Here is a 25,507-nt window from a genome sequence, read left to right on the forward strand (position 1 = left end):
TTTAATGGAACACCACTTAGATTACTTAACTTGATGTTTTTATTTCGATTCAACTGTAAAAGCCGTTAATGCTGCACTCATGGTCGTTCCATCATATTACTTTGGCCGCAACTCTAACAAACTAAACATGAAAATAATCAGCTAGATTATCTGTACCTAATAAAATTCGTGCCTTAGAAATAGAGGAATATAAATTATTCATGATATAATCATAATTCAAAATATTTATTCTGTTTTATTTTATACATTAATATCTTGTTTGATATGCGCGTCAACGAAAACGGGCCGCCCCAAAAATTTTCGAAATTTTTACAAGTAGTTTATTTTTGTTGCAATAAATGTTCATACAGGTTACAATTAGCAAGAGAATTTATGAATTTATTAAGAAACAATCATTTCAGTCAACACTACAATTATTGAACAGAGCACACATAAAAAGTGACGGCGTTTATTTTTCAAAAACGCGTATTGCCACCTCGACACTTCTCATGCGAATGGGTATAGAGCTCAAGACATTCTGAATGTTTGCTTGAAGAAAATTGGTCCATTTCCCTACCAGAAGATCTTAACGTGTTGATGTAGCAGGTATGCGTCGTCTCACATGTCTTTTGAAGTATGCTCAATAGGATTGAGATCGGAGCTTTCAGCGGGCCAGTCCATTTTTGCAATACCATTCTTTCCGCGTGCGGTCGAGCAATATCTTGAATTAGCAGAAATCCATTACCAACAAATCCAGCATCTCGTAGTACACAATCTTCTAGGATCGCTGTTAGTGCGCCTCTGTCAATCAAGACGAGATCCGTGTGTGCCTCAAAAGAAATACATGCCCAAAACATTACTGAACCATCCCCATACGCAACCCGTGGTAACCGAGTACACTTATCCGTGAACAATACCTTTTTCCAGTCGTCAACTGTTCAATTCATGTGTTTACAAGCAAAATCAAGTCCTTTAGCTGATCTGCAAGTTGTCAAACCACTTTCTTTAAACCTTCGTCGAACAGTAGACGTGATGATTGCTATTCCGTGAGCTTGTTGAAGCAATCGTAAGACAGCGGTCCATCCGGGCTGTTGTTTTTACTTTTCGACCCATATCGGACCGTCACTGGTGAGAGCTGGTCGCCAGAAACCGCTGGTGTGTTCTATATGTACTGTTGAACGATAACATTCGAACGTCTCTCCGAAAGTTTTCTATTAATGTAAAAACAGAATTAATTTCGCTTCTGTTGCTATCATTGCTACTATTATGAATTCCAGCCTAGTTTAATCCTGATACCTCTACCTTTTCAGTTGTAAGAATTGTTGGAGTTGAGTCATCGCGTGAGCACCTTTCTACTCAGCTGTTTCCGTTCTTTCCTAACTTATGTTTTTTATTCTATTTCCTGTTATCTTTCCTCGTTTCCCTCCTACCGTCTTTATTCATTATGTCTAGCTTTTCCTTCCTTGTTTTTGTTTATACTTCCCGTAATCTTATATATTTCCATTATTATTTATTTTTGGTATTCTTAATTGCTTTGAATAATCATCCAGTTGATTCAGTCTTCTCGTTCCAGACTTCCATCTTGTAACAAAGTATTTACAACTTTTGATTCTTCTAGTTTTATCTTTCGTGTCTTTCCCTTTCGTCCTTTTGTCATTTTAATTATTTGTACACTGTAATATCTTGTTATTTTCAAGAATCATCCTGGATAGTTAGATATCGTGTTCGTTCAGTTCTCATTACTGTACTGTTTTTTTTTTGAAATAAAAATTTATGAAAACTTTGCGTTACCGAAACAAGCTAAATTAGTTTATTTCCAAATTGCATGTGCACCAGCAAATCCTATTTCCTTTTGATGGATGTGACGACCATGATTATAATTGACAATTATCCTGGCATGGTTGAAATACCGGATTTAATAAATGGAAAGATTTAAAACAAAAGACATTTTTTCATACATCCATAGTTGTCTGTTACAATTAAACTGTCATAGAGAGCGGTAATGAATTTATTAGGAAATGTTATAAAACGAAAGTTTTTGAATCTTATTGATGAATATATGTACAAGAAAGTAAGTACACGTGTTTATTAAACTACACATTATACGAGCCCATTTGTTTTTTTATCATGCCTAGAATGAGAACATTGAAAAATTTTCAACTCTCAGGGAAAGAATTCGCGAGTTTAGTTTGTTCTTTGAACAAATAGGCACGAAAAGTGAAGTATGATAGTGAATTGTTGTTTTGGTCCCTTATATCTTCCGATTTTACACCAAAACAAAAACACATTATAAGAGAAAATCAATCAATTTATTAAAAGTATAGCACGACGCATTTCTGAGTACATCAGACATCGTGAAGGTTGAATATATAATTAATTTTTTCCGTTTTTTGGTTGGATTCCTCTCAAATTTTGATCTATTATTCTCCTAAGCCTAAAGCACATAAAACATCTTTTCTTTGGATATATCAGTTGAATAAATTAAGCACACAGTTTTCTAGAACCTGATATCGAGTTTTCAAAATGATTGAATTCTGTATTTTTTACATTTTAAAAATTTTAATTTTATATACAAATTCTGAATCATTTCTACTTATCTACCCTCTATTCATTAAACTTTGAACTGAATGTTTCTGTACAAAATAACTAATTTTTCAGAAAGCAAAAACCGACAAAATTTTTGAACCCTCTAGATATAGGACGAGATATCCAATTTTTAAAATAAGCAGTGGGAAACGTTGATTGAAAAAAAAAATGAAAATACACGCGTTTCTTGAATTATTTTAAAATTTGTATTAAAAAATTAAATTTAAAAGAGCATTCAGAAAATTTGCGGCATATTCTCTTTTCTGTCCAAACAGGCCAAAGTCCAGTCTTATCCTGCATGATTACCACTGAAGGAACATGTTATGCTGAATCTTTGCATCGTTGTAATAGAAATTCAATCAGCTATATAAAGTTGTAGTCCAAATGTATGCAATACTCAAGTCCAATAAATGATATAGCATTCGATCTTGCCATCAGTTGATATAAAGCTGCTATCAATGAGGTTTACGCCATCCATGTGGTGATTATAGTCTTTAAGAATATTTGGACAATCATTTCTCATGTACTACTGGATCTTCTTGTCATATCTTCTTTTGGTATTTCTCCGATGCTGAATCTTCTACTTTTTCATCTTTCCAGTTTACATCTACACTGTTGATATCAGCTACATACTAAACAAAATAGTTTTTGGAAATATTTTTGACTGTAAGTAATTTGCAATCTCGATTCTTGTTTTAGCGTATTGTACAAAGACTCAGTAAATCATTTTGTGAAGAGTATTCCAGCAGTTGTAAGCTTCTTATCTGTAATTTTGGTTGCCAGGTAAACAAGTGCTGCCATACTGCACATACCCACTACTGTCTACATTATTTGTGTTAAACTAAGCCGAAATTAAGAATCGAAATAATTCCGAATGATGGGTTGAGTAATCAAAATAAAACTGTCCAGGAATTTTTCAAAATGCCAACGTTTCGATCTTCTATTTGATCTTTATCTAGGCTAAAAATACATGGTACATAATAACTCAAACGTGGATGAAGATAAACAAGAAAACAAAAAATTGTGAAATTAGAAGTAAAACAATGATAATAAAGTGAAAATATTAATGTCTATACATGTACAGGGTCCTTCACGACGAGCTGAATCGATATGCATATGGGAAACTGAAATTATTTCAGCTGAAACAAGCAAATTTTCAGAATTCTTGTCGCAGTACTTTCCCATATAAGTACATATCGATTCAGCTCGTCGTGAAGGACCCTGTATATATAAAAAAAAGGACACACTGCATCTAAGACAAACTATGAAATATAAACAATCAAGAACATTGTATAAAACACAAGAACCATGAAAAAGTTATTTAAAGAAACAGACAAGAGATAATTCTTCTGTTAAGATAGATACATCTATCAGTGAATGAATACTTCCAAACTTTTCCATTTTTAACAAAAGCATGAATGGAGAAAACTGTTGGACTTATCCTAATTATTACCATTAAGTACTAGTCCGGTCAGTGTGTATTGACTTATAAACATTCAAAAGATGGTTATATTGAACCCAGAGATTGGCCATATCTGTACGATTATTAACGGTTTTATAATTATGTTAAAAAACTCTTGGACAGTTTTATTTGGAGTCCTCAACCCGCAACACCTCTCGAAATTACATACTAGGAAAGACAATAATTTTAACAATGATATATTTTCCTGAGTTTTTCAAAACTGAAAATAATATTCTACTTTTAAATGACTAGGAATCGGTTTGTGACAGAAATGTCACGTAGTGCTACAGAGGGTTAATACTCAGTCATGCATTGTCTACTGTAAATTATTATTTTCTTGGTAACCTAAAAATTGATTGTCTTTATTAGATAAGTACGATATCATATAAAATTAATCCCAAACATACAATATATGTTGCAACAATATATATTTTTGAAATATTCATTTCCACAAAATATTTCCAAAACAGAATATTAGATACAAAAAGTTTGATATGGATATGGATGTGTTTGAGTACTTCAAAAAAATTCAAATCAAAATGGTGTCGTCAGATTACGACTGAAGAAAATATGAGAATTTGTAATAAATTTATAGTAGTTACTTGATTTCCTTGTTACATATTCTTTTAACAAAAACAAAATAGAAAATTGAAACTATTTTCCCTAATTACGTCTGCCAATAAATCCGTTGAATATAAATCATGATATACCGAACCCCGAAGTAATCAACAACTTATTAAGCTTGTTATATAAAACCTTAACAGAGTTGCTAATTAGTACGTTTAGCAGATTAATTATCTGTCAGAAACTGATTAATTTTCCAGTTAATGCAATGGACGTCAAAGAGTAATAATTTAATAAGTTTTGAGAGAGCTTTAACCTTGAGTTCGTACGAACTAACAATAACTTAATAATACATTTTAATCTGTTACGATAATTTCTTTATATTTCAAATATTAATTCTTCTGAGAAACATTTCTGTTTGGTTATTTAGATTTATGATAGGGTTACGAAAAGAAAATATTAATTAAAAGTGTTGTCGATCAAATAACCATTTAATACGCCGTTACCACAATCATAACAGGCAGGCATATTCTTTAGATTTGGTTCCCAGAGATTACGTAGTATACGGTTTTCTTCGGATCTGAAATCATGTCCGGTAAATCAGCAGTTTGCTGAGATTGAACATCCATCAGAACAAAGTGTTAAACTTGACATAAGAAGTAAATATTTTTCATTTATTTATTAAAAGTGGCTTGGGGTGTATCTTTACAAAATAAGTCAGTAGGGTGACTGAAATGAAATAGTTTTCGTTTACAGAAAATTACTTAAAAAAGGATGTAGATTTCTATCAAATTTATAACTTACATTACGTTGAATTAATAGGATTGTTTTTATATTATGATATAGTTCAAATTGGGTGCATTTTGGTCATTTTTATGATGATATTCATGAAATTTACTACAGCAGCTCTCCCGTGGAAACTATTAGTTCTAATCTTAAACAAATCTTAGTGTTCAGCTTAATCAACCTGAAATGACTGACGAATCATTTGATTTATCAATAAATTTGGAATATCCGATCAGGATTCCAGTACAATTGATGGGAAAATTAAGACAGAATTTGTTAGAATTTCAGGGATATTCAAAAGTGATCAGTGAATTCTTTTTTATTCTCTTAACTTGAGAAAATTAAGCTTTAGAACGAGTTGACAATTGAAAACTAGTTTTAAATAAAAAAACTACAATAAGGAAACTTTTTAATTAAATTACACGTATACAAAAAATTTTTTGGCCAAATTAAAAAAAAAAGTAGATTTTTGATACAGTTAACTTAAGGGAAACTAATTATTGAGCATAGAAAAATAAATGAATTGCTGGCCAAGTTAAATCCATAAGAGCAAATTCACCTGAAAACCCAATTTTTTATTGAAATGAAGTCAAATAAAAGCAGGTTTTAGACAAAATTAACATGAGCAAAAGTCATTTGGACCAAATGAACCAGTTTTTCACCAAATCAGACTATAAAAAGGCAGTTTTTTGACCAGATTAACAAAGGAAAGACTTTTTTGTAAAATGAATGGACATTTTTTGAGAAAGATTTCTGTTCAAAAAGACTATATTGAAAGTTGTAAAAACTTTTAGCCAGAATGCTTGTAATAAAAAACAATTTTGGAAAAAATGAGAAAAAGAAACACCAATTTTTCACCAAATCAGAATGAAATAACATCTTTTCAACAAATTTAGACATTGCTTGATAACAAAGTTGGAATTTTTGGAACCGTTGGTAATATTTATACTGAACAGGTAAACTACAATAAAATAACTTGACTTAACTGTTTTATACTGAATTTAAAGCTTAAATAGGGACAAATGGCCAATTCCTTACAGCCCATTCTAAACTTAGTACTATAAACGTGAAGTTTCATAACCATAGATGAATCGTGCGATAATTTTCTTTGGCTATCTTGTAAAACTATCAACTATCCCATAAACTTATTGCAACGTTTGAGCGAAAAAATAAAGACAATTTAGCCCTCTCGGATTATTTCCTAATTCCAGTCTTGAAAAAATGCCTCGTTGGTCAAAATCTTCCAACAATGAATGCTATTTTGAGAACCTTGACGATTCTTTTTATAAAATGGGTTTCGAATTCATTGAACCTTCCATATAGGATTTGATCTATTTTGTTCTTCACCATATAATATAATAATAATATTCTTGTCCATCTATTCTCAATTTCAGTATTTTTATCAAATATTTCTTCATTCATTAAATCCTGGTTTTCATAAATTTATTTGATAGAAAATTTTTCATAATTTTATTCATCAAATTATTGATATTTTTCAATCTTTCTAATGATCTTGGAACTACCAATTTCCTTGCTTCAAAATATCAGTTCTACAAAAAGTAGTTCGCATGATTATAGTTGGAATATATTTTGTAAAAACACAGATATACACTACGCTTGATTAAAAAATAATATTCCATAAATTAAATTGGTTTTTTTTTTATAATAAAGCCTTGCGTGTATTATGACATATTTTTCTAACAGATGAAATGACTTTTCAATTTTATTATTTCAAAAAAATGAGTTATTTCAATCTATTAGCAAAATATGGACCTACTAAATCACTACCCACTATTTCTGCTCACTAATACAAAATCGATGTTGATTATTTGTTTGATTTGTATCGTGAGGATTTTCATTTACCCATAAATGTAAATTTTGGGCATGAATAAAACCGTCTCGTGTGAAACCATCTTCATCAGTAATCGGTTGTTTTCCATTTAACACCTTCTGTAAATATTTTCAATAAATGATTACAATTTATGATAATTTTCTTCAGAATGTCTCTTTATGGCGAACAATCTAAAAATCTACGTATGTTCTGAACCTTAAATTTTGTAAAAAATAGTTATTTATGCAACAAGTGAAAAAAGTAATACTTTTTTTCGCGAGTAGGACGGTTTGAGTGCGGCAATTCCTACGAGTGAAAAAAAGGTTACTTTACTCACGACTTTCTTACAATATTTTTCGTAGACTTGAAAAAATTCGACAAAATTTGATTCGACGAATCAATTATTATTTTGTATATAAATTACATTACTATTGGTACTTCTATAGTTGTATTGGTACTTATTGGATTGTTGGTAGGATCGTGAACATTTATAATGTTGCTTGAAGTCGAACTAGTTGTTAGAATTTTCACTGCGGAATCCATTTGGTTTCTTATTGAGTCATCTACATAACCTTCGGCAACTGTGTTGGATTTCCTTCCACCGTGTTTCTTTGGTTGAATGATATCACCACCACCGGAATGAATGCAAATGACTGAATAAAACGTAAAAACATTGGGCATAAGCCGTCTCTGGAAATACGTGATTATCTATTAAAAATCATAATTTTCGCATGTATAATTTAGAAAATAAACTCAAATATAAGTTCTAATATTGCAACTTTAAGTGCCTATAACTGATAAATTATTTTCACGTCATCTACTCATTAGAGAAAATTCTGCATCTACAACACCCTATTGATTACAGGGTTGCTGTGGTTTACCAAAATTAGAGGAAATAACTTGAACACCACTCTATAAAAAATTTGCGAAACGAACTTTAAATCTTTCTTAAAAATCATAGAATCCCGTCCTGTGTGTGACGAAGCGTGTTTAGGTAAATCTTTAGTATATAACAAGCAAGGTATTTTAACGGAAAAAAGAAATTGGCTTATGCAAATATAAGGTAACCCAGCTAGTCCTTATAATGAGAGTTAATGTGCTTAAATAGAAGGTTTAAGTAAATTGATCGCGTTATCGTTATAAGATGTAATTTAGAAATTCGATTAGTAAACAAAGAGCATGCAAAAAAGTATCGTGTGCATTAAGTTAGATTTGCATACATGTCAGTTACGATTAATCTGTATTACATATTAGGTTTATTTTTTTCTCTGCATGCAATCTTCTAATAAATTTTATATAATAAAAGTCACATTAAATTTGTTCAACTATTGTTGTGGGTGAATTAAAAATAACATATTATCGTGTATAATTAACAACTCATTATGTAAATTAATTCACTAAACCCCTTCAGGCATTAATGTGAGACTATAAATTCACATCTTCATATCTGATATAATCAGAACTAGAAGTACTACATACTAAGAGATAAATAATTAATAAGAACGAGCCGATAGTACTTTTTTAATAGAATTTTTCAGACATCAACATCAAAAGAAAGAATCTCCTCTATTCCTTATATAGAATTAAAAATCTTCAAACTTAAGTTTATTTAAGTTTAGTTCTGCTCTTCTTCTCCATCCGTTTGTGTCCTCTGCTCTCTCTCTACACTCTTTTCAAATCTTATGATATCATTCCTATCTGTCTCTTCTCAATCTGATTCTCTCTCTTTTCATTCGAGCTTTCTTGGCAATTCTGTTTGTGCTCTAACTATTTTTGTGATACTGACCAACTCTTCTCACGCCCGTTTCGATATTCAAGTTAACATCTTCAGATTCTGAAGATAAAACCTCGCTAGTGCTATTGTGAGTGTTGGTGAAGTGGAAATGCAAACAGTGTTTTAGTATAACTATCACCAGTGGTACCACCAGAGATTCCAATTTAGTATCTTTGTGATATTAGGCTCGTTAAATACTTCTTTCAGCTCTGCATTTGTTCATCTCTATAAATTGTTGTCCATTTTCACGCCTACCAGTATTTTCCAGAGCACTTTCCCTACTTCCACTTCTATTTTTTCAGCAATATTCTGGGTTAGTATCCGGGAGTCATACCCATACAGTAATTTGTTTGTTTTACGTCATAAAATGTCTATTTTCCCCTTATTTTTAGTTCTATGTATTCATTGATTTCGTCATTTACCCTGCACCTGATTCTTTTTGATTCCTTTCCCAGTTTTCTTTATACTTTTCGTAATTCACCTCGAGATCTGGTTAACAGTACGATTTAATCTGCATATGCTACAATTTGACGATTCCGGTAGTAAATTAAACCATGTATCTGTATGCCGATCTCCTTATAATTGAGTTTAGATAGTGACATGGATGAGGAGCTCCCTGCTTCAGTCCTCTATTTCCTCGAAAACCTTTCTTCCAACAATAATTTGATCTCAGTTGTATTCGTAGTTTTTTGAGGCACATATAACTATCAAATGCTCATGCTACTTTGAACATTACATGTTCCAGATTTTGATCTTGTTTATTGCTTTCCAAGATGGGATTGAAAGACTTGATGATGATGATGATGATGATGATGATGATGATGAAGCTTCCGGTAGTAAATTGAACCATGTATCTGTATGCCGATCTCCTTATAATTGAGTTTAGATAGTGACATGGATGAGGAGCTCCCTGCTTCAGTCCTCTATTTCCTCGAAAACCTTTCTTCCAACAATAATTTGATCTCAGTTGTATTCGTATCCAGTCTCACCATTCTTATTAGTTTTTTGAGGCACATACAACTATCAAATGCTCATGCTACTTTGAACATTACATGTTCCAGATTTTGATCTTGTTTATTGCTTTCCAAGATGGGATTGAAAGACTTGATGATGATGATGATGATGATGATGATGATGATGAAGCTTCCGGTAGTAAATTGAACCATGTATCTGTATGCCGATCTCCTTATAATTGAGTTTAGATAGTGACATGGATGAGGAGCTCCCTGCTTCAGTCCTCTATTTCCTCGAAAACCTTTCTTCCAACAATAATTTGATCTCAGTTGTATTCGTATCCAGTCTCACCATTCTTATTAGTTTTTTGAGGCACATACAACTATCAAATGCTCATGCTACTTTGAACATTACATGTTCCAGATTTTGATCTTGTTTATTGCTTTCCAAGATGGGATTGAAAGACTTGATGATGATGATGATGATGAAGCGAAATGTGAATAATAGTATCCATAAAAAAACCATTTGTACTAAAATTTACCAAAATGAAGAGCATTATATTTGAGATGAAAAAATCTATTTTTAAAATAAGTTCGATATACAAAATTTTTCCTTTCAATTACTATATTTGAAGTAATAATTCGGTTATTACTAATACGATATAATGACCAAATAATGCTGAGCTTAATTCGATTCAACCGAATAGAATAGAATTCACACCTGTTCCGATGCCGTAATCCTGCTGATAATATTCCTGGCTAATATAACACAATACAAACATGCCACTAACATTATATATCATAACCTAATGATTCAGTGTCCGCACTATCTGGTTGACTATCGCTATCATAAGCGTTCCCCCGATTATTTACCAATGCAGAAACATTAATTATTGTTATATCGCGACATCTTGTCACGTTCCATAAACAACACCAATTTCGACGAAAACCCCAACTTGTTGTTTAAATTATTCAGTTATATTGATCAGAATTAAATATCGCTTACACTATATTAGAAATGTTTTTATATTTTTGTTTCATTTTTATTTATATGGAAATGAAAACTTATCACTTAGAGTCAAAAAAATTCGTGTTTAATTCATATGGTTGGCTGTTAAGGCCACTTGTATAAGCGTAGTATAATAATAAAACCAAAAAGCTCAATATATTCGGGAAACGATTGTATCAACATGGACCGTCGTTTTATGGCGCGTTTCAACGTTTAGCCACAATTAACTCGGCTAACATTGAATCCCATAGACAACAAAAGTTCACTATTATCAATATCGATGTTGAAAACAATCTGAAATAAAGTAGAACTAATCTGATTGATCGAAGACCCAGGTAGCTATTTTTTACAAACAAGGCTCTGGGTTTGATCATTTCTGGACATAAAATATCACAATTATCGCAAATTTACTTGTTGGTTAGGTGAGATTGGGCTGGATATTGATGTTTAGAGTAATATGAAATAGTGAAGTTGTCGAAAAAGCTCAGACGGCTTCACAAAACTCTTCTAGAGAAAGCTGTCTATTTTTCAACAGTTTCTAATTCTCTACAAGGCCCAGATTGGTGCATCATCGCACATCTGGAGCTCAGCTTCCAAGAAAAGAAAGATTTGACTAATAGATAATCCAGAGTTAACCAGAAACTTGTATAGATAATCGCTAATTTGACAGAACTTCAAGATCAATATCACATTGCAGACAATACTCGAATTAATCAAGTGTAATGCGGTTCTCATACTTGGTCACTATTTTAAGCCTTGAGGTTAAACAGATATTTTATTTCTTGACTAGCGGATACTCAGAGTATTTGTTCATTTGTTGGGAGAAAGGAATTCTTTTATTTATCGATAAAATCTGGACCAAGCAATACAGTATTAGCCACTGCAGTCACCAGCAAAACTTAGAGATTGACTTTTATCCTTATAGATAATCATAGTGAAATACAGATGCACTGGAAACTCCATTCACTTGATATTGAAGACCAAATCACCTTTCACATTACAGTAGCAAAACGCCATGCATTTGTAACAGAAGTTTCCACTGTAACAGCTGTCACTTGTAGTTGTTCAATTTGAGTATTTTAGTAATTTGAAAAAATATAATTTCTTATTGGACATTGATTTTTAGTGAAAGCAATTTCAGTTGGTTTTTGTGTGTTTGGGACATGAACTGATTTCGCAGTCCTTCGTAGTGAATAATTTGAGGAAATTCACTTACTTTTGTGATTGGGATGATCATCCCATCATTCTTTAGTGATCAAGCGACCACAAAACGGTTCGGTATGGTTGCTTTGAAGCAATACGTTACATGTAACGAATCACTTGAACAGATAATATAATAAGTGACCTAAACATCTGTTGATTGGATGATAAATGTTGATTAAAGTTGTAGAGCTCCTCGATTGGTTGACATGACTCCCGACTTTTTTATCTCGTCAAATTTTAGTCTTTCTGATCGATTCTGAGCTTCGAAAAACATCACTGGTATTGAGAAACGTATCATCATTATCATTTAGTAACCAATTTAAAAATGATACAAATATGGCTACGTTCTTTTCATATTTGGCTGTATATTTCAGGTCAAATTGCCAAAAAGTGTAAATATTTAATAATTTAGAAGTGGACGAGTGCGAATAACCTTAAATTGTCGTTTATACGACTTTGAAGTGTATAATGAGTTGACCAATTATAATTAGTTATGCTCAGAAAAGACATTATTTTGTGATTCCCCCAATACTTACCCATTAAAACATTTGAAATCATGAGTTGTGTTAGTAATATCTATCGTTGTATGTTATTATTCATGTTATTGTTATAATTACTAAAAATTGCATGATAATTCGTTGTTTCTAAAGAGAAATTATTATTAAATATTATGGAAATTATGGAAGCTCATATTTCCATGTGATCTATATTATACCAATAAATTGATCATGATTTCCAACTTAATTTTTAACCATTTCGGTCATAATCCCATGTCCGATTATTTTCTTTAGCTTGAACTCCATTTTCAGGCGAAGGGAGCTGCAATTCCAATGACGGTGTCAGCGATCTCCGCTACGGAAAGATGGGATCGGCAACAACGGGAAGCGGTTCAGAAGATGAGGGAGCAACAAATACGTCCGGGCACTCAGAAAACGATAATTGCAAGAAAAAACACCGAAGAAACCGAACAACATTCACAACATATCAACTACACGAATTGGAAAGAGCTTTCGAAAAAAGCCATTATCCAGATGTTTACAGTAGAGAAGAATTAGCTATGAAAGTTAATTTACCCGAAGTACGAGTACAGGTAAGAAATAATCTATAGTTTATGAAAGATCGCGAAACAAAAATTTCAATAATTGATAATAGTATTAAATCATTATGCTAAAGCAAGTTGTAAGAAAACTTGATGATAGAATCATTTAACATGAATTTTCTACTTCACCAAATTTATGTTTAACTGTTTAATCAATTTCCATTAGCAAATATAGAGTTGTTAAACTGTTTCTGAAGATTATGATGAAAATATGACTTTATGTGATTTGAACGCATCTTCAGGTGTAGAAAAACGTTGACCTCACAATTTATTTTTGATCTGCGGGAACAAGAAGAAATCATTGGATGCCCAACATGGACTATATGACAGATTAATTTCATGTTTTGCTTGTTCAAAAACATTTTTGTTTGAACTGATGTGTGTGATCTCACATTGTCGTGGTGGAGAATGCAATTGGCTTTCCTGATTTTTACAGACACACCTGGCAAACAAATGCTTGTGTAGATACCATTCAGAATTGACTGTTTATCCACATGTCCAGGTATTCCGAAAAAACCGGTGACCATTTGCTTCGAAGTGTTTCGAACAACTTTTTTGGATTTGACTTGACTTGAAAGAGACATACAGTCGATTGTTGATTAGTTTTGGGTATCTATGCATAGATCCATTGTTCGTCGTTTATCAGGTAACGCAATTGAATTGTTTCCATCATTTCTTTGCACCAATTGTCACGAGCGATTGTCAAAAAATTATGCGGTATGCATTGAATGGATACGACTGGACCTAATGCCCAAGTATGCCTTAATGGCCTCACGGTATGTCACTTGATGATCTTACAATATCAGTTTAAGCACAGCGTCGATGTTTTCTGGCACAACAGCCGATTTTGAGCGACCTTCACGAAATTCATCCTGTAGCGAAGTTGGACAAAAGTAATCGGATATGATCGCACGCAAATGTCGATTTAATTCCAATTTTTGACCAAGTTGAATGTTTCAAGTATATGCAAACAACTTAAATAGCATTGGTATAACGACAGTTCTTAATAAGTTTACCATTTACCATTAAAAATGTTAAACTTTATGATCGCAATGTCAGATTTGACATCTTCACATCAGTGACGCTCCAAAGCTCTCCAATACAGACGAAGTAGCTCTATCTATCTATTTACCCAGCAAAATTGTATGCACTACATCAAGTTTTAATCCTTATAAATGCATCTGACACAAATAACTATATCGTTCTTTCGAATTCCCTCAGTGCTCTAAAAGCCATACAAACCACCTACTCAGACCATTCCTAGAATCAGCCAAAAACTTCATTTGATTTTACAAAACTACAATAGTGTTGCTTTCTTATGGATATCATCTCATATAGGAATCTATTGTAACGAAAAAAGAAAAAAATATGCAAAAGACGCCATAGAAAGCGACAAAACGGAAACTGTAACTCCATAATAAACAATGTGTATAAGAACTAGTGGAAAAGCCATTCAATCAGCAAGAAACCTAAACCTAAATGCAGCTACTGCAATATTTCCTGTGAAGCAATTAATTACTCAGTGTTCGCAATTAACAACAAAACGGCAACAGGCGCAACAGTTTTTAAAATCGATCGATGCTCTGAGACTCATAGATTTAAATTAATGGTACGACATGAACCGCGAAGCCGGTTCTGTTCGGTTATAATTAAAGCTTAAAATTTGATGAATACGCCGCTTCGTTTGATGTTTGTTTTTTCACATTTTTTAATCATAGATGCGATTTGTTCATATTGTCATTTTTATATGATTTCTAGGAAGGCCTCATTATTTGTTTTTTGTTTAGCATCTAAAATTTTAGAAATTCCTTTTTTTCGAGGTTGTTTAGCACCAATAGTTAGTTTATAATAAAAAGTCATAGCGAACGGAACGAAATATATAAGAATTAGATATCTATTATGAGTTAATTCAGTCTAGTATAAATATTTAAATAAATTAAGTAAAAGACAGTGCGTATAAATTTACCTCACCTTTGAAAAACCGTTTATTATATTATATATTAAATCAATTAGGAGATAAGAAAAACGTTAACTTTTATATTATTTGTAAAGATATATTTCATATTATAAAATTTTCATTGGGAATTTCCTTTTTAGTACATATATATAAAATTTGTTATAGATTATAGAGTAATAATCACAACGATGTTTAAATTAAACCATAATGCTCGCAGTTTTGTTTCATTGGTTGAATTATTATTTTTATTGATGTAGGGAGTATAAAAACGTAGTTTGTCGTGTGTTTTCCGCATTTGAAACGAAATTTAATTGGGCATTTTCAGTTCAGTGCTCATTTCTGATAAAGAGGAATAATTGAAAATATTTCATTGGAAGGGACAATGAAAACATGTTTGTTACTCAATTCCGCCTGGTATATTGATGAAACGTTCATTTGCTTTTATTAACAATTACATTTTTACTACACATTTACATGCAAATTAAAATTTTATTCGGTGTTGCTTTTTATGCTGCAATTTTAATGATGCAGTTAAAACTATATAAAAACCGTAAATTACAGTTTTTTTTCAACCAAAAGCAAACTGGTATTCTTCTACATGAATGCTTCTCTGCGTAACAATCAACTATTCTCATTTTATTTCACCCGTATCTTCTTAAATTCTGATTTAATCAGATATATCGAAAACATTCTGAAATATATACTAACACATAGTATCAATTGAATTAAGTAACCGGGTCCCAAGAGACGTTTACGTGGTTATTTGACAGTTGCAATCATATTAGCAAACTCAGGAATTAAGTTTCGACTAAAAAGCGTCAATCCGACACGAGATCGAGAGTGTAATCCGATTGTTTCGTTAGAGACGTCTTGTTAGTTCACTGCTTTGATAAATTGCTGCAGTAATCTGCCAGGTGTCTCTTCAGTAGACTTACGAAATTGAGTTACACGAAGACTACTCATTAGTTGATTATTCATAGTTCAATCAAAATCGTTTATTTTGTAGCGATAATGGAAATAACAAATTGAAAACAATAATAGACTAAGTTCATTGTAATATAATCAATGTACGATCATATTTTTGATGATTAAGTTATCTACACTGTGTCCCAACAAGTATAAATTAAATATTTTTCCAGTTATTTTTCATAATTCAGTATAATTTCCAATATTTTCGACAAACGTCTGGTAGCTGCATTTTCGATTTCAAACAATGCACATATTTTCATGAGACATGATTTTTTTTTTGATAATAATAAAAAATACTTTCTTTGGACATGTTTCTGTATAAGTTTCGGCGTGGTGCATCAAACCACAATTTTCCAGCTTCATCTTAGATATTTAAGTACGCTCTTACCACGTTAATTATCGATTTCAATTGTTTCAAAACACACTGTATAAAGAAGTATAATCATAAATCTCTGTGTACCCGCTGTGGATGTCGTAGGGTGTGTCATACACAAATTTCCACCATTATTTTCTATTCCTAGCTTTGTTCATAGTCTCTAAACTCTCGACAATTGTGTTTTCTCATGATTTCTTTGGGCACCTCCATTTTATTAGTTTGCCAAATCCTTTATAGTAGTCTATTGCTCTCCATTCTACAAAGATTTCCGCACCACCTAAGATGTTGTTATGTACGGTGGATGATCGTAGAAATGAAGAGTTCGTTTGATATAAATCCAAACATGTACCATGGAATTGAAATTTGGTGATTTGACTGGAAATCTTGGGCCTTTGTAAGACGAGGCAACCAGTCGGGCAACCAGCGCCAGTCTTTGACAGAAGACGAAAAATGAAGACAATGCATAGTTCAGTTTGCTGGGAACAAAGCGTGGTCCCTAGATTCAACACATTCTTTGTAATCCTCTTGAATTGTCCATGAAATTCAATGTGAAATATGCCTCGACATTTTTTGTATCAGATGTAAAATGTATAATTTTTCATTCGCAGAAAAACAAAACCTCGTTAATTATGCTAATCAAAATCTAATAATTTCGGGATTCCCGCAAGTACATTGGTTACAAATTTAAAATTCAAAGATAAGTTTTCAGAATAAAGTAGTTTCTCAAAAAATTTGGTGATTAGAATAATGAGAGAGAGAAGACATAGAGGAATATGTAGGCTCGATTCTTCAGAAAAAGGCTGAGCAGTTTGTGGTAGAATTGGGACATACAAAGTTACGTTCTAGCAACGGATGGCTTCAAAAGTAGTAGTATATAGACGAGAATGTTTGGTGAATATGACAATCAAGAATGGGAGATGAATATTTGCTTTTTTCGTCGCAACTAATTAAAAAAAGGAGACGAAGAACGAATAAAATATCCAATTCTTTCTATACTACATATTTTTAAATGAACTCTATGTAGAAAACTATAAGGTTTTTAATTACTTTCGCATGTCGAACCTTTTTTCAAGGTGTTAGTCCTAACCAGAGATGATAATATAACTGTGATAGATACTTTAATGAGAAAATTTATCTTGTAGTTACTTCAAGGTAAAGTAAGATTTAAGTTAAAATGTATTTAGGCTCTAATAGTAGTTTTCTTCACGAGGTAGTAAAGTAAATATCTGATAGAACCGTGTAGTATGCATTTAAACATATTTCTAGAACAACGATAAACAGTGCCCAGTGCAATAAGATCCCTATGCTACACATGGGCGCAACCAGTCTGAGCAGCCAGAGCTTGCCGGAACAGTTGCCAGGATTGGCAATATCGGCAGCCAAAACGTGGTTGCGCGTCTGGGTGCCTTCGTATAAGTTCCATATGAATCAATGTCCGATGTCGGAGTGAGCGACTGGTTCAAATTGTCACTGTAGTCCTTAATATTGCCATTCACATTCTCAAGAACAAACCTCCTGAACTTGACGAGGCTAAACTCGTTCACTAGGCTTTTTCCAAGATCTCAATAGTCAGAATTCCATCTTTCTTTGAAACCACTTTTAATTAATAGATTTAAGCGGTGTTCAACATTAAGTTGTATAGAGCGCCGTCATTTCCTTGTGAACTGAGTTCAATTAGCTCTGGGTAACTGTCAGCAAGACTCTTCTGGTTACATTACTAACTGTATCTATATTTGCCATAATATTTTAACAAAACTTTATAATGTTTCGGAGGAATCTTGTTAATTCGTTTTTTTTATGGATCGATGAAACATGCTGCATATTTGAAAGGTTTTTATTATAATGTGTCGTATCTACTTGAGTTCCAACAAAAGGACTAACCAACAAGTATACCTCGATATAACCGAAATGATATAATCGGAGTGCTTTACCCTCCGAGTTCACAGACTACACAAACCAAGTTGATTTATATTCATTTTTCATAGACATCCTCGATTTCGAAAGGTTCCACTCCCCACTTATGAAGACATGGATTCAATATACACCATCCCGTCCGTAAAATTTCAATAAATGGAATAAGTTCGTGTTTTTTCATTTTATTTACTTTATAGTCTCATATTGGCTGAAAAATATATAAGAAAAGCTATTTACCAAAAGCAAAACTTGCTGGCCTGGGGCGAAACTCTCGAATATAAAACGTCAATTGGTTGCCTTGTTGCGTGCAATTCAAAAACGGAAATTTAATTTAAAGTTTCAGATTTCGCCCGATAAACGAAGTTGTTAAGAGAAAACGTTCTCTGGGGTTGAATATGCGATTCACACGAGGTTTAAATTTTGAATTTGGAATTCAATTACGAATTGTCGTTTTTGTAATAAAGCTTGTTAGATAAGAAATCTTATCAGATCGCAAATAAAAGTTACGTAATATCACAAAATAGGATACATAGAAGTTGTTCAAAATTTTTCCTATCTATTATATTCACTAGTGTCTAGAATGAGTAGACGTATAATTTAACACAAAAGGTGTCCAGAATCTTCCTTTGCAGTATCCCGAATGGGACCAGTGGTCTTTAGATTGTCATCAATCTGGTATACACCATTTGATTACTTGTGTAGAGAATAAGGAGTATCAAGCCTTCTACAAGTGGACCTAACATTTTCTATGGGCTTAACAATTGATATTTTATATTTACTACGGGATAATTTGAAAATCCCACATCGCTTCCAAACATCGAATCCGTACCCAAAGATACGTAGGTGTAAATGATCTGCTTCAGTTACTGTTTCTTCACTAATCAGTCAGCAATTATCTAAAATAGGAGACCATAGGCTGGAATAATAACACAAGAAAAAATAGCCTCGTTTTGTACTGTTGGAATGTCTTGGTTTGTGTCTCAAGCTTTCAAAAGTTTTTGTCAATGAAAAAAAAATGTTAAATTTTTATAGAAATAGGCCCCATAATTATCCAATTGAAGACACCATATACGGTATGAAACATTGATTCTTCACGATATCTTCAATATTTTGACACGATTTCAAAACGTTGTATACGTCGTCATATCGGTCAGTTTCTTCTGATATCAAGGTATACACAGACCAAAATGGATAATGATGACCAAGCTATTAGGTTCAAATTTGCTCAATAGACATAAAGTTTTGAAGACTAATACTCCATTCTTATGGTTGTTCACTATTCTTCTCCATTTCAATCTATTTTCCGTGTTTTCCAATTATGGAGAGTTGTGCCTTCCAAATATTTAATTTATCATCTCTGCCAGTCAGATTTCTGTATAGTATTATCTTCAGCAGTATTTCTTCCTTCGAATGTTTCAAATGTCTGTAATTCCCTTTTTTTGTTTTGATTCGTATATTTTCATTCACCATTTGTAGTTTCTACATTAGATTACGTATCTATGAAACTTTGATTCGTGTATTTCCATTAATTATTAAATCAAACTATGAAATTATTTAATGTCTTTAAATCCTTGTTCTTACCGTCGGAGTTAGGTAATTTGCTGATTCTCAACATTCATGATTACAGTTGAATGTGAATTTTTTTATTTGTGATATGTGTTCATAAGAAACCTCTCAACAAAAATACTATTTGTAGTATAATTGCTTCAATCAATAAACATTTATGTTCAACCCTCGTTGCGAATTGTAAAATTCTTCCATTAATGTCTTATAATTGTTGCAAATTATAGGTATTTGACAACATCGCAAGCATAGCGTGTATATATACATGTCGCATCGCGTGCTCCACCGACAACAATCTTCGACTGTTTAGTCGGCAATAAAATTAATTTATCTAACATTATACAGGGCCAGCGATTCGGCTGTAAACCAACACAGAATGGGGGGACCAAAACCGTTAGAACGGCATGCAAGGGTAGTTCGCATAATTAATAGGATCACGAAGACTGGCACGGGGTAAGAAAAGGCTAGTGCTGAGCGTGATTACTAATAAATATCAGGAAATAAGGGTCCTCGTGCGTCTCAGCTGCTGATAAAATAATTCTGAATGTCGTGTTTAATAACGGTGTTGGTGGAGTCACGCTAACCTTAAACGCACCACTTAATCAAGGTCATAAGATTATCAGTTAAGACGGGAACGAGGCGCTAATACATCAATAGATGATTCTAACATCAAAATTTGATCTTAATTATTTTTACATTGTTCCAAAACGAATTTATCGTTCATTTATTCTTCTTCGTACCAGATTCAAATATCGATAAGCAGGAAGAGAAGAGAAGCAAGCATATCGCAGAAGATTCTTATTCAACATCTATTTAAACTACTTTGTATCATATACTTTTGTACTCAAGACAAGTTTGAACTCGTTCTAACTTAATAGGCGGTGAAAACTGATGATCTGGATCTTGGTCTTGCACAAAAAACAAAAACAGAACCAATACAAATTTAGGTCTAGAAGACCAAAACCAAGATAGAGAATTGCTAGTTTCTTTGTGTGCTTTGTGCGTGTTTTCGATATTGTATTCTCCAGCTGTTTTTTTTATTGTAACGTTTTTCGTATTTATTTACACTCTTTCTATTCGAGGGGTGAATTAATAAACACTGTATTTCTATGAAACACCATAATAAACCGCCTTCTACAATAAAAAGTTCATCAAAGGCGCGTCCGCCATTAATAAAAAAACATATTAAAGACAACGCGCGAATTCACCGAATTTTAAAATTTCTTTGTAGCTGGACAGGGCCGGCTTAAGGACCCATTTCGCGAGCTTGTTCGTAACATAATGAAACTTTTTCAAAGTATTATTAAAACTTGATGTTTAGTAGTCGATCAAATGGGCGTTCCATCAAGTTAGAACATGTATTATTATATTGTTGTTTTGTTATGTTTATTATTATATTTATTATTATTATTTATGTTTGTTATGTTTGTTATGTTTTCCTCCAAAACAAAGTATTACCTTTTAAATCTAGATCAGTGAAATATTAAGAAAAACCTTTCGGATTCTTTTTTAAATGGATTTGTGTAATCTTCATTAAGTTATGTCTCCGAAAAATGATATTTTTGCTATAATCTTACTAGTTAAGACAATTTTTATAAGAAATTAACTTGATACACACATAATCTGTTATCGGAACTAAAATTTGATTAAAATCGATGATTATTAGTAGCAGTAAATTGTGTAAAAACAAACGCTAACTTCGCAGTAAGTCTATTAAGTGTAGATTAGGTGAGAAGAAGCAGATGTATAAGGAATTTGCCGTCTTTATATATTTCTATACCAGTTGATTAGTGTTTATAACAACCTTCATTAAAACTTTGATTAATAACCACTAAATTGAGTGTTAAATTCATTACACAAAGTGAATAAATTGAAGATTAATTAACCATTGATAATTTAAACTCGCTAGGCCGTAGCTTAACAAGGTTAAAATTTACATTTGAGGACGGAAAGCACTTTACAGGCATAAACACAATTAGGAGGGGCGAATTCGCCCTCGCCACCCGCCCTTGCTTCGACGTTGGAGGGAAGAAGGAGGGGACTTGATGGACCCACCGATGGGGCCCTAACGGAGCTCTAGCGCTGCTTCATCAGAAATAAGAAGGGTCGACCGGAAGTGTCAAGTGCACGCGCACTTCCGTCGCCCAGTCATCTGCCAGCTGGCCAAGCACCATCTATCAATCAACCCTTTCTCTAATCTACTGTTTATAGTGGCGTATCCAGAATGTCTTTTCAAGGGATTTGTGGCACTCACTATTTTATTTTATACAATATCACAAATTACTTACAATAATTCCTACCAGGGATATTCAAAATTTATCGAATAAATTCCTTTATAAATTGAGAGATATGATATCGAATGGAGCAATTTGTTTGTCAGAAATAGAGCAAATAATTATTTAATATCCTCTTACACAGTTTTTATCTAATATGAGGTCGATGGTTTGGGTTATTGGGAATATATGGGTGTGGAACTTAAAAGTGTTTGTTTTAATTTCATTATTCGCACTTTACTCTAAGAAACACTACTAATTACACATATTTTATATAATTGAATCAGCACTTAGTCGCTTTTTGCTTGCTTTTGTTTTTAAATATGAAATGCTGAATCTGGTGTTTGCCGGAGTTTGCTCAAAATTATCTCTTTTTAATTCTTCACGTGTAGTTGCTTTCCAGCCTACATAATATTCTTTTCGTTTTAAACTTCGCCAAAAACGTTGAATTGGCCTCAGTTGATTCAAATTAGGAACATTCCTAGACTTTTCATTAAACTCCCGCATCAATTTTAGCATGATGAGCAGTTGCTATATCTGGTCAAAACGAAAAATCTCTTTCAGGATGCTTTTTCTTCATGAACTGCATTGATCTAGATCTCACACACTCTTTGTCATATATTTTCGCGTTTACAGAATTTCCAGAAGGACAAATGTTTGCTGAAGAACGACCACGAAAAGATTACCAACCATACAATACTTTAGAGTTGAACTTGTTGTGGTTTTTTTTTGAATTAACTTCTGAATTCATTTCCTCGCCTTGCCACTAAAACTTCTAAGTTTTTAATTTTCTTATCTTATCGATATCTATTTTTAATTTCCTGCCTAATTTTCGCAAACTGACTCCCAGTTTTTCGTAAGCCGCTTTAACCATAGCTTCTACATACTTTTTTGGATTTTATTTTGGCTTTTTTGCCTGATCCTGAGTTTCTTTCAATCGAAATACCTGTCTTAACACGCCAACAGATAACGTGAATTGTTTGTCTGGCTGTTCGCATTCTTGAAAAGTGATTAACCGATTGTTCAGTACTCTAAAGTGAAACATGGGCAAGATATGTTACGTGTATTAAATTGGAGTAAAAGATTTTGCTTTCAATGCTTTAAAATCAGTTTCTTGAGAACTATAATAAAAGTAATTGCTTCAGAATAGCAGATTCATTGAATTGCTTTTGTATTGAAACTCCTGCCGAAGCTCTAGATATTTCAAATTTGTTCAATTATGCACAAAATACTGAGAATATATGAAAATGTTTTATACACTTTGCATGTTTGGGCTTCCTTAATCATTACCAAAGTAATGGAACACCGCAAAGGAAAGATTCAATATTTTTTAATAAAAAAGCAACTTTTGAAAACCGTTAGACGAATTTACATATTCGCAAGTACCCCCTTTAAATTTTTTATTGTTACGACTATGGATTAATCTTGAGCTAATCACCGACAAAGATGTGTTTCTCGCGTTTTCCCCTAATTAACCCCAGTCAAGGAGCTTTGTACTTGTACATTCGGCATTCTCTGTTTCTCTAGAGATTGTGGACACCTTGCTAACATGCTCGTACATCAGAGATACGCTGAGTGACAGACAATTACTCGTATGTGGAGCAACAACAAAATAATTAGTTCGATTTTATTTGAGCCGTCGCTTTATTCATATACCCCTTAATTATTTGATTAGGAACACCCTTTTCGGTCATTTCAATATAAAGCTAATAATAGGAAGGGTTAAGGAAGAGGAAATATGTTTGTTTTATGCATGTTTATTAAACCATAAGTTTCGCCCACGTATGTTTTGAATATAAAGATCTTGTTTTAATAATTTATATCAAAAATAAGACTCGATGGAGAGATGATTGAACATGTGTCATCTCTAAGATACCTGGACACGCTCGTCAACCAGCAATGCGACCCAAAAATCAGAATTGAGCAAGCGCGGAAAACTCTGAACAACATGAGGACACTTCTAGCAAACCGCAACCTCTGCCTGGAACTCCGGACCAGAATGCTTCCTGTTCTTCTGTACGGATGCTAAAGTTGGACCATGGATGCAGCCACAAAGAAAAAAATTGATGCGTTCGAAATGTACGCCTACAGGCGAATGCTGCGGATATCTTGGACGGAACATAAGACAAACATCGAGGTCCTACAGCAAATGGGTAACTTCTCACGACAATCAAGGAGAGAAAGTTGCAGTACCTTGTGATTCTCCTAATAGAAGGAAAGATCGAAGGATAAAGGTTGGTCGGTCGTAGAAAAAATGCATGGCCGAAAGACTTGCGCAGATGACTCGGACAGACGTCTACAGAAATTTTCAGAGATGCGGTTTCTCGTGCGACAACCTCCGTAGAGAGACGACGTCGTAAGAAGATAAAAAATAGCTCGATATGGATGTGGTATATACACGTGTGGAGATTTTGATTACCTCGTTGTAGAGTTAAATTCGATAAACTGCCACACACGTAAGAAAAAATCAAATGATGTTTCCACACACCTTCTTTTCTTCCAGATGGAATTATGACTAGGATATTACAGTCGAAATAAAAAAAGCTGCGAACGGAAAGAGTTTGATGGAATTTTCTTCTCTAATTCTATCGGTTTCAGATGAGTTGATTGTTGAGAAAATAGAAGTTATTATGGAAAACGAAAGATTAAAATGATTTTACGAAAATTACATACTCATAGTTTCGTTTTGAAAGAGATGTTTATCAATTGGTATAATGGAATTTAATAATCGATATTACATACATATTACTTTTAACCATGTCTTGAACGGTGCTATTTGTAATTCTATAAAATTTTTCTCAAGTTTTCTTAAAACAATATCCTTCGAAAACTGTTTCAAATTTAGGTAAATTTCTGAAAAAAGTATCAATTGTTCAGAAAAAAATTATTATTAACAGAAAACTATACATTTTAATCAGAAACTAACATGAGTTTTGGATTTTTCGGACAAACATATATAACACCAATGGTTTTTTCATACTCTCCCTTCATAATTTAAAAAAAAATTGACAAGCTTGTATAGAAAATCCTTTTTAACTAAATTTACAATACAGGAAACTTCCCAACCAAACAGCTTACTTCTTAAGCCCACCTGTCAAAAAAGAACAACGCAACAAGATGCGAAAACCATAGATTAATTAGTTTGATGAGTCATAGTTCGTTTCAATTCCAGATTTAGAAGGGGAGAGGCACTAGCTTTAACCCAAGTA

At 32.8% G+C, this 25,507-nt stretch overlaps 1 protein-coding gene across 1 annotated transcript in view; it reads left to right on the plus strand.

Annotated features, from left to right (window-relative positions):
- Window positions 1–25,507, plus strand: part of LOC130891179 (retinal homeobox protein Rx1-like) — a 67,229-nt gene that overhangs the window by 7,867 nt on the left and 33,855 nt on the right. The window contains exon 2 of the mRNA XM_057795778.1: window positions 12,957–13,237. Coding sequence (XP_057651761.1) covers window positions 12,957–13,237 — 281 coding nt within the window. The remainder of the gene's footprint in view (window positions 1–12,956; window positions 13,238–25,507) is intronic.

Source organism: Diorhabda carinulata, chromosome 3, assembly GCF_026250575.1.
Source record: "Diorhabda carinulata isolate Delta chromosome 3, icDioCari1.1, whole genome shotgun sequence".
NCBI lineage: Eukaryota > Metazoa > Arthropoda > Insecta > Coleoptera > Chrysomelidae > Diorhabda > Diorhabda carinulata.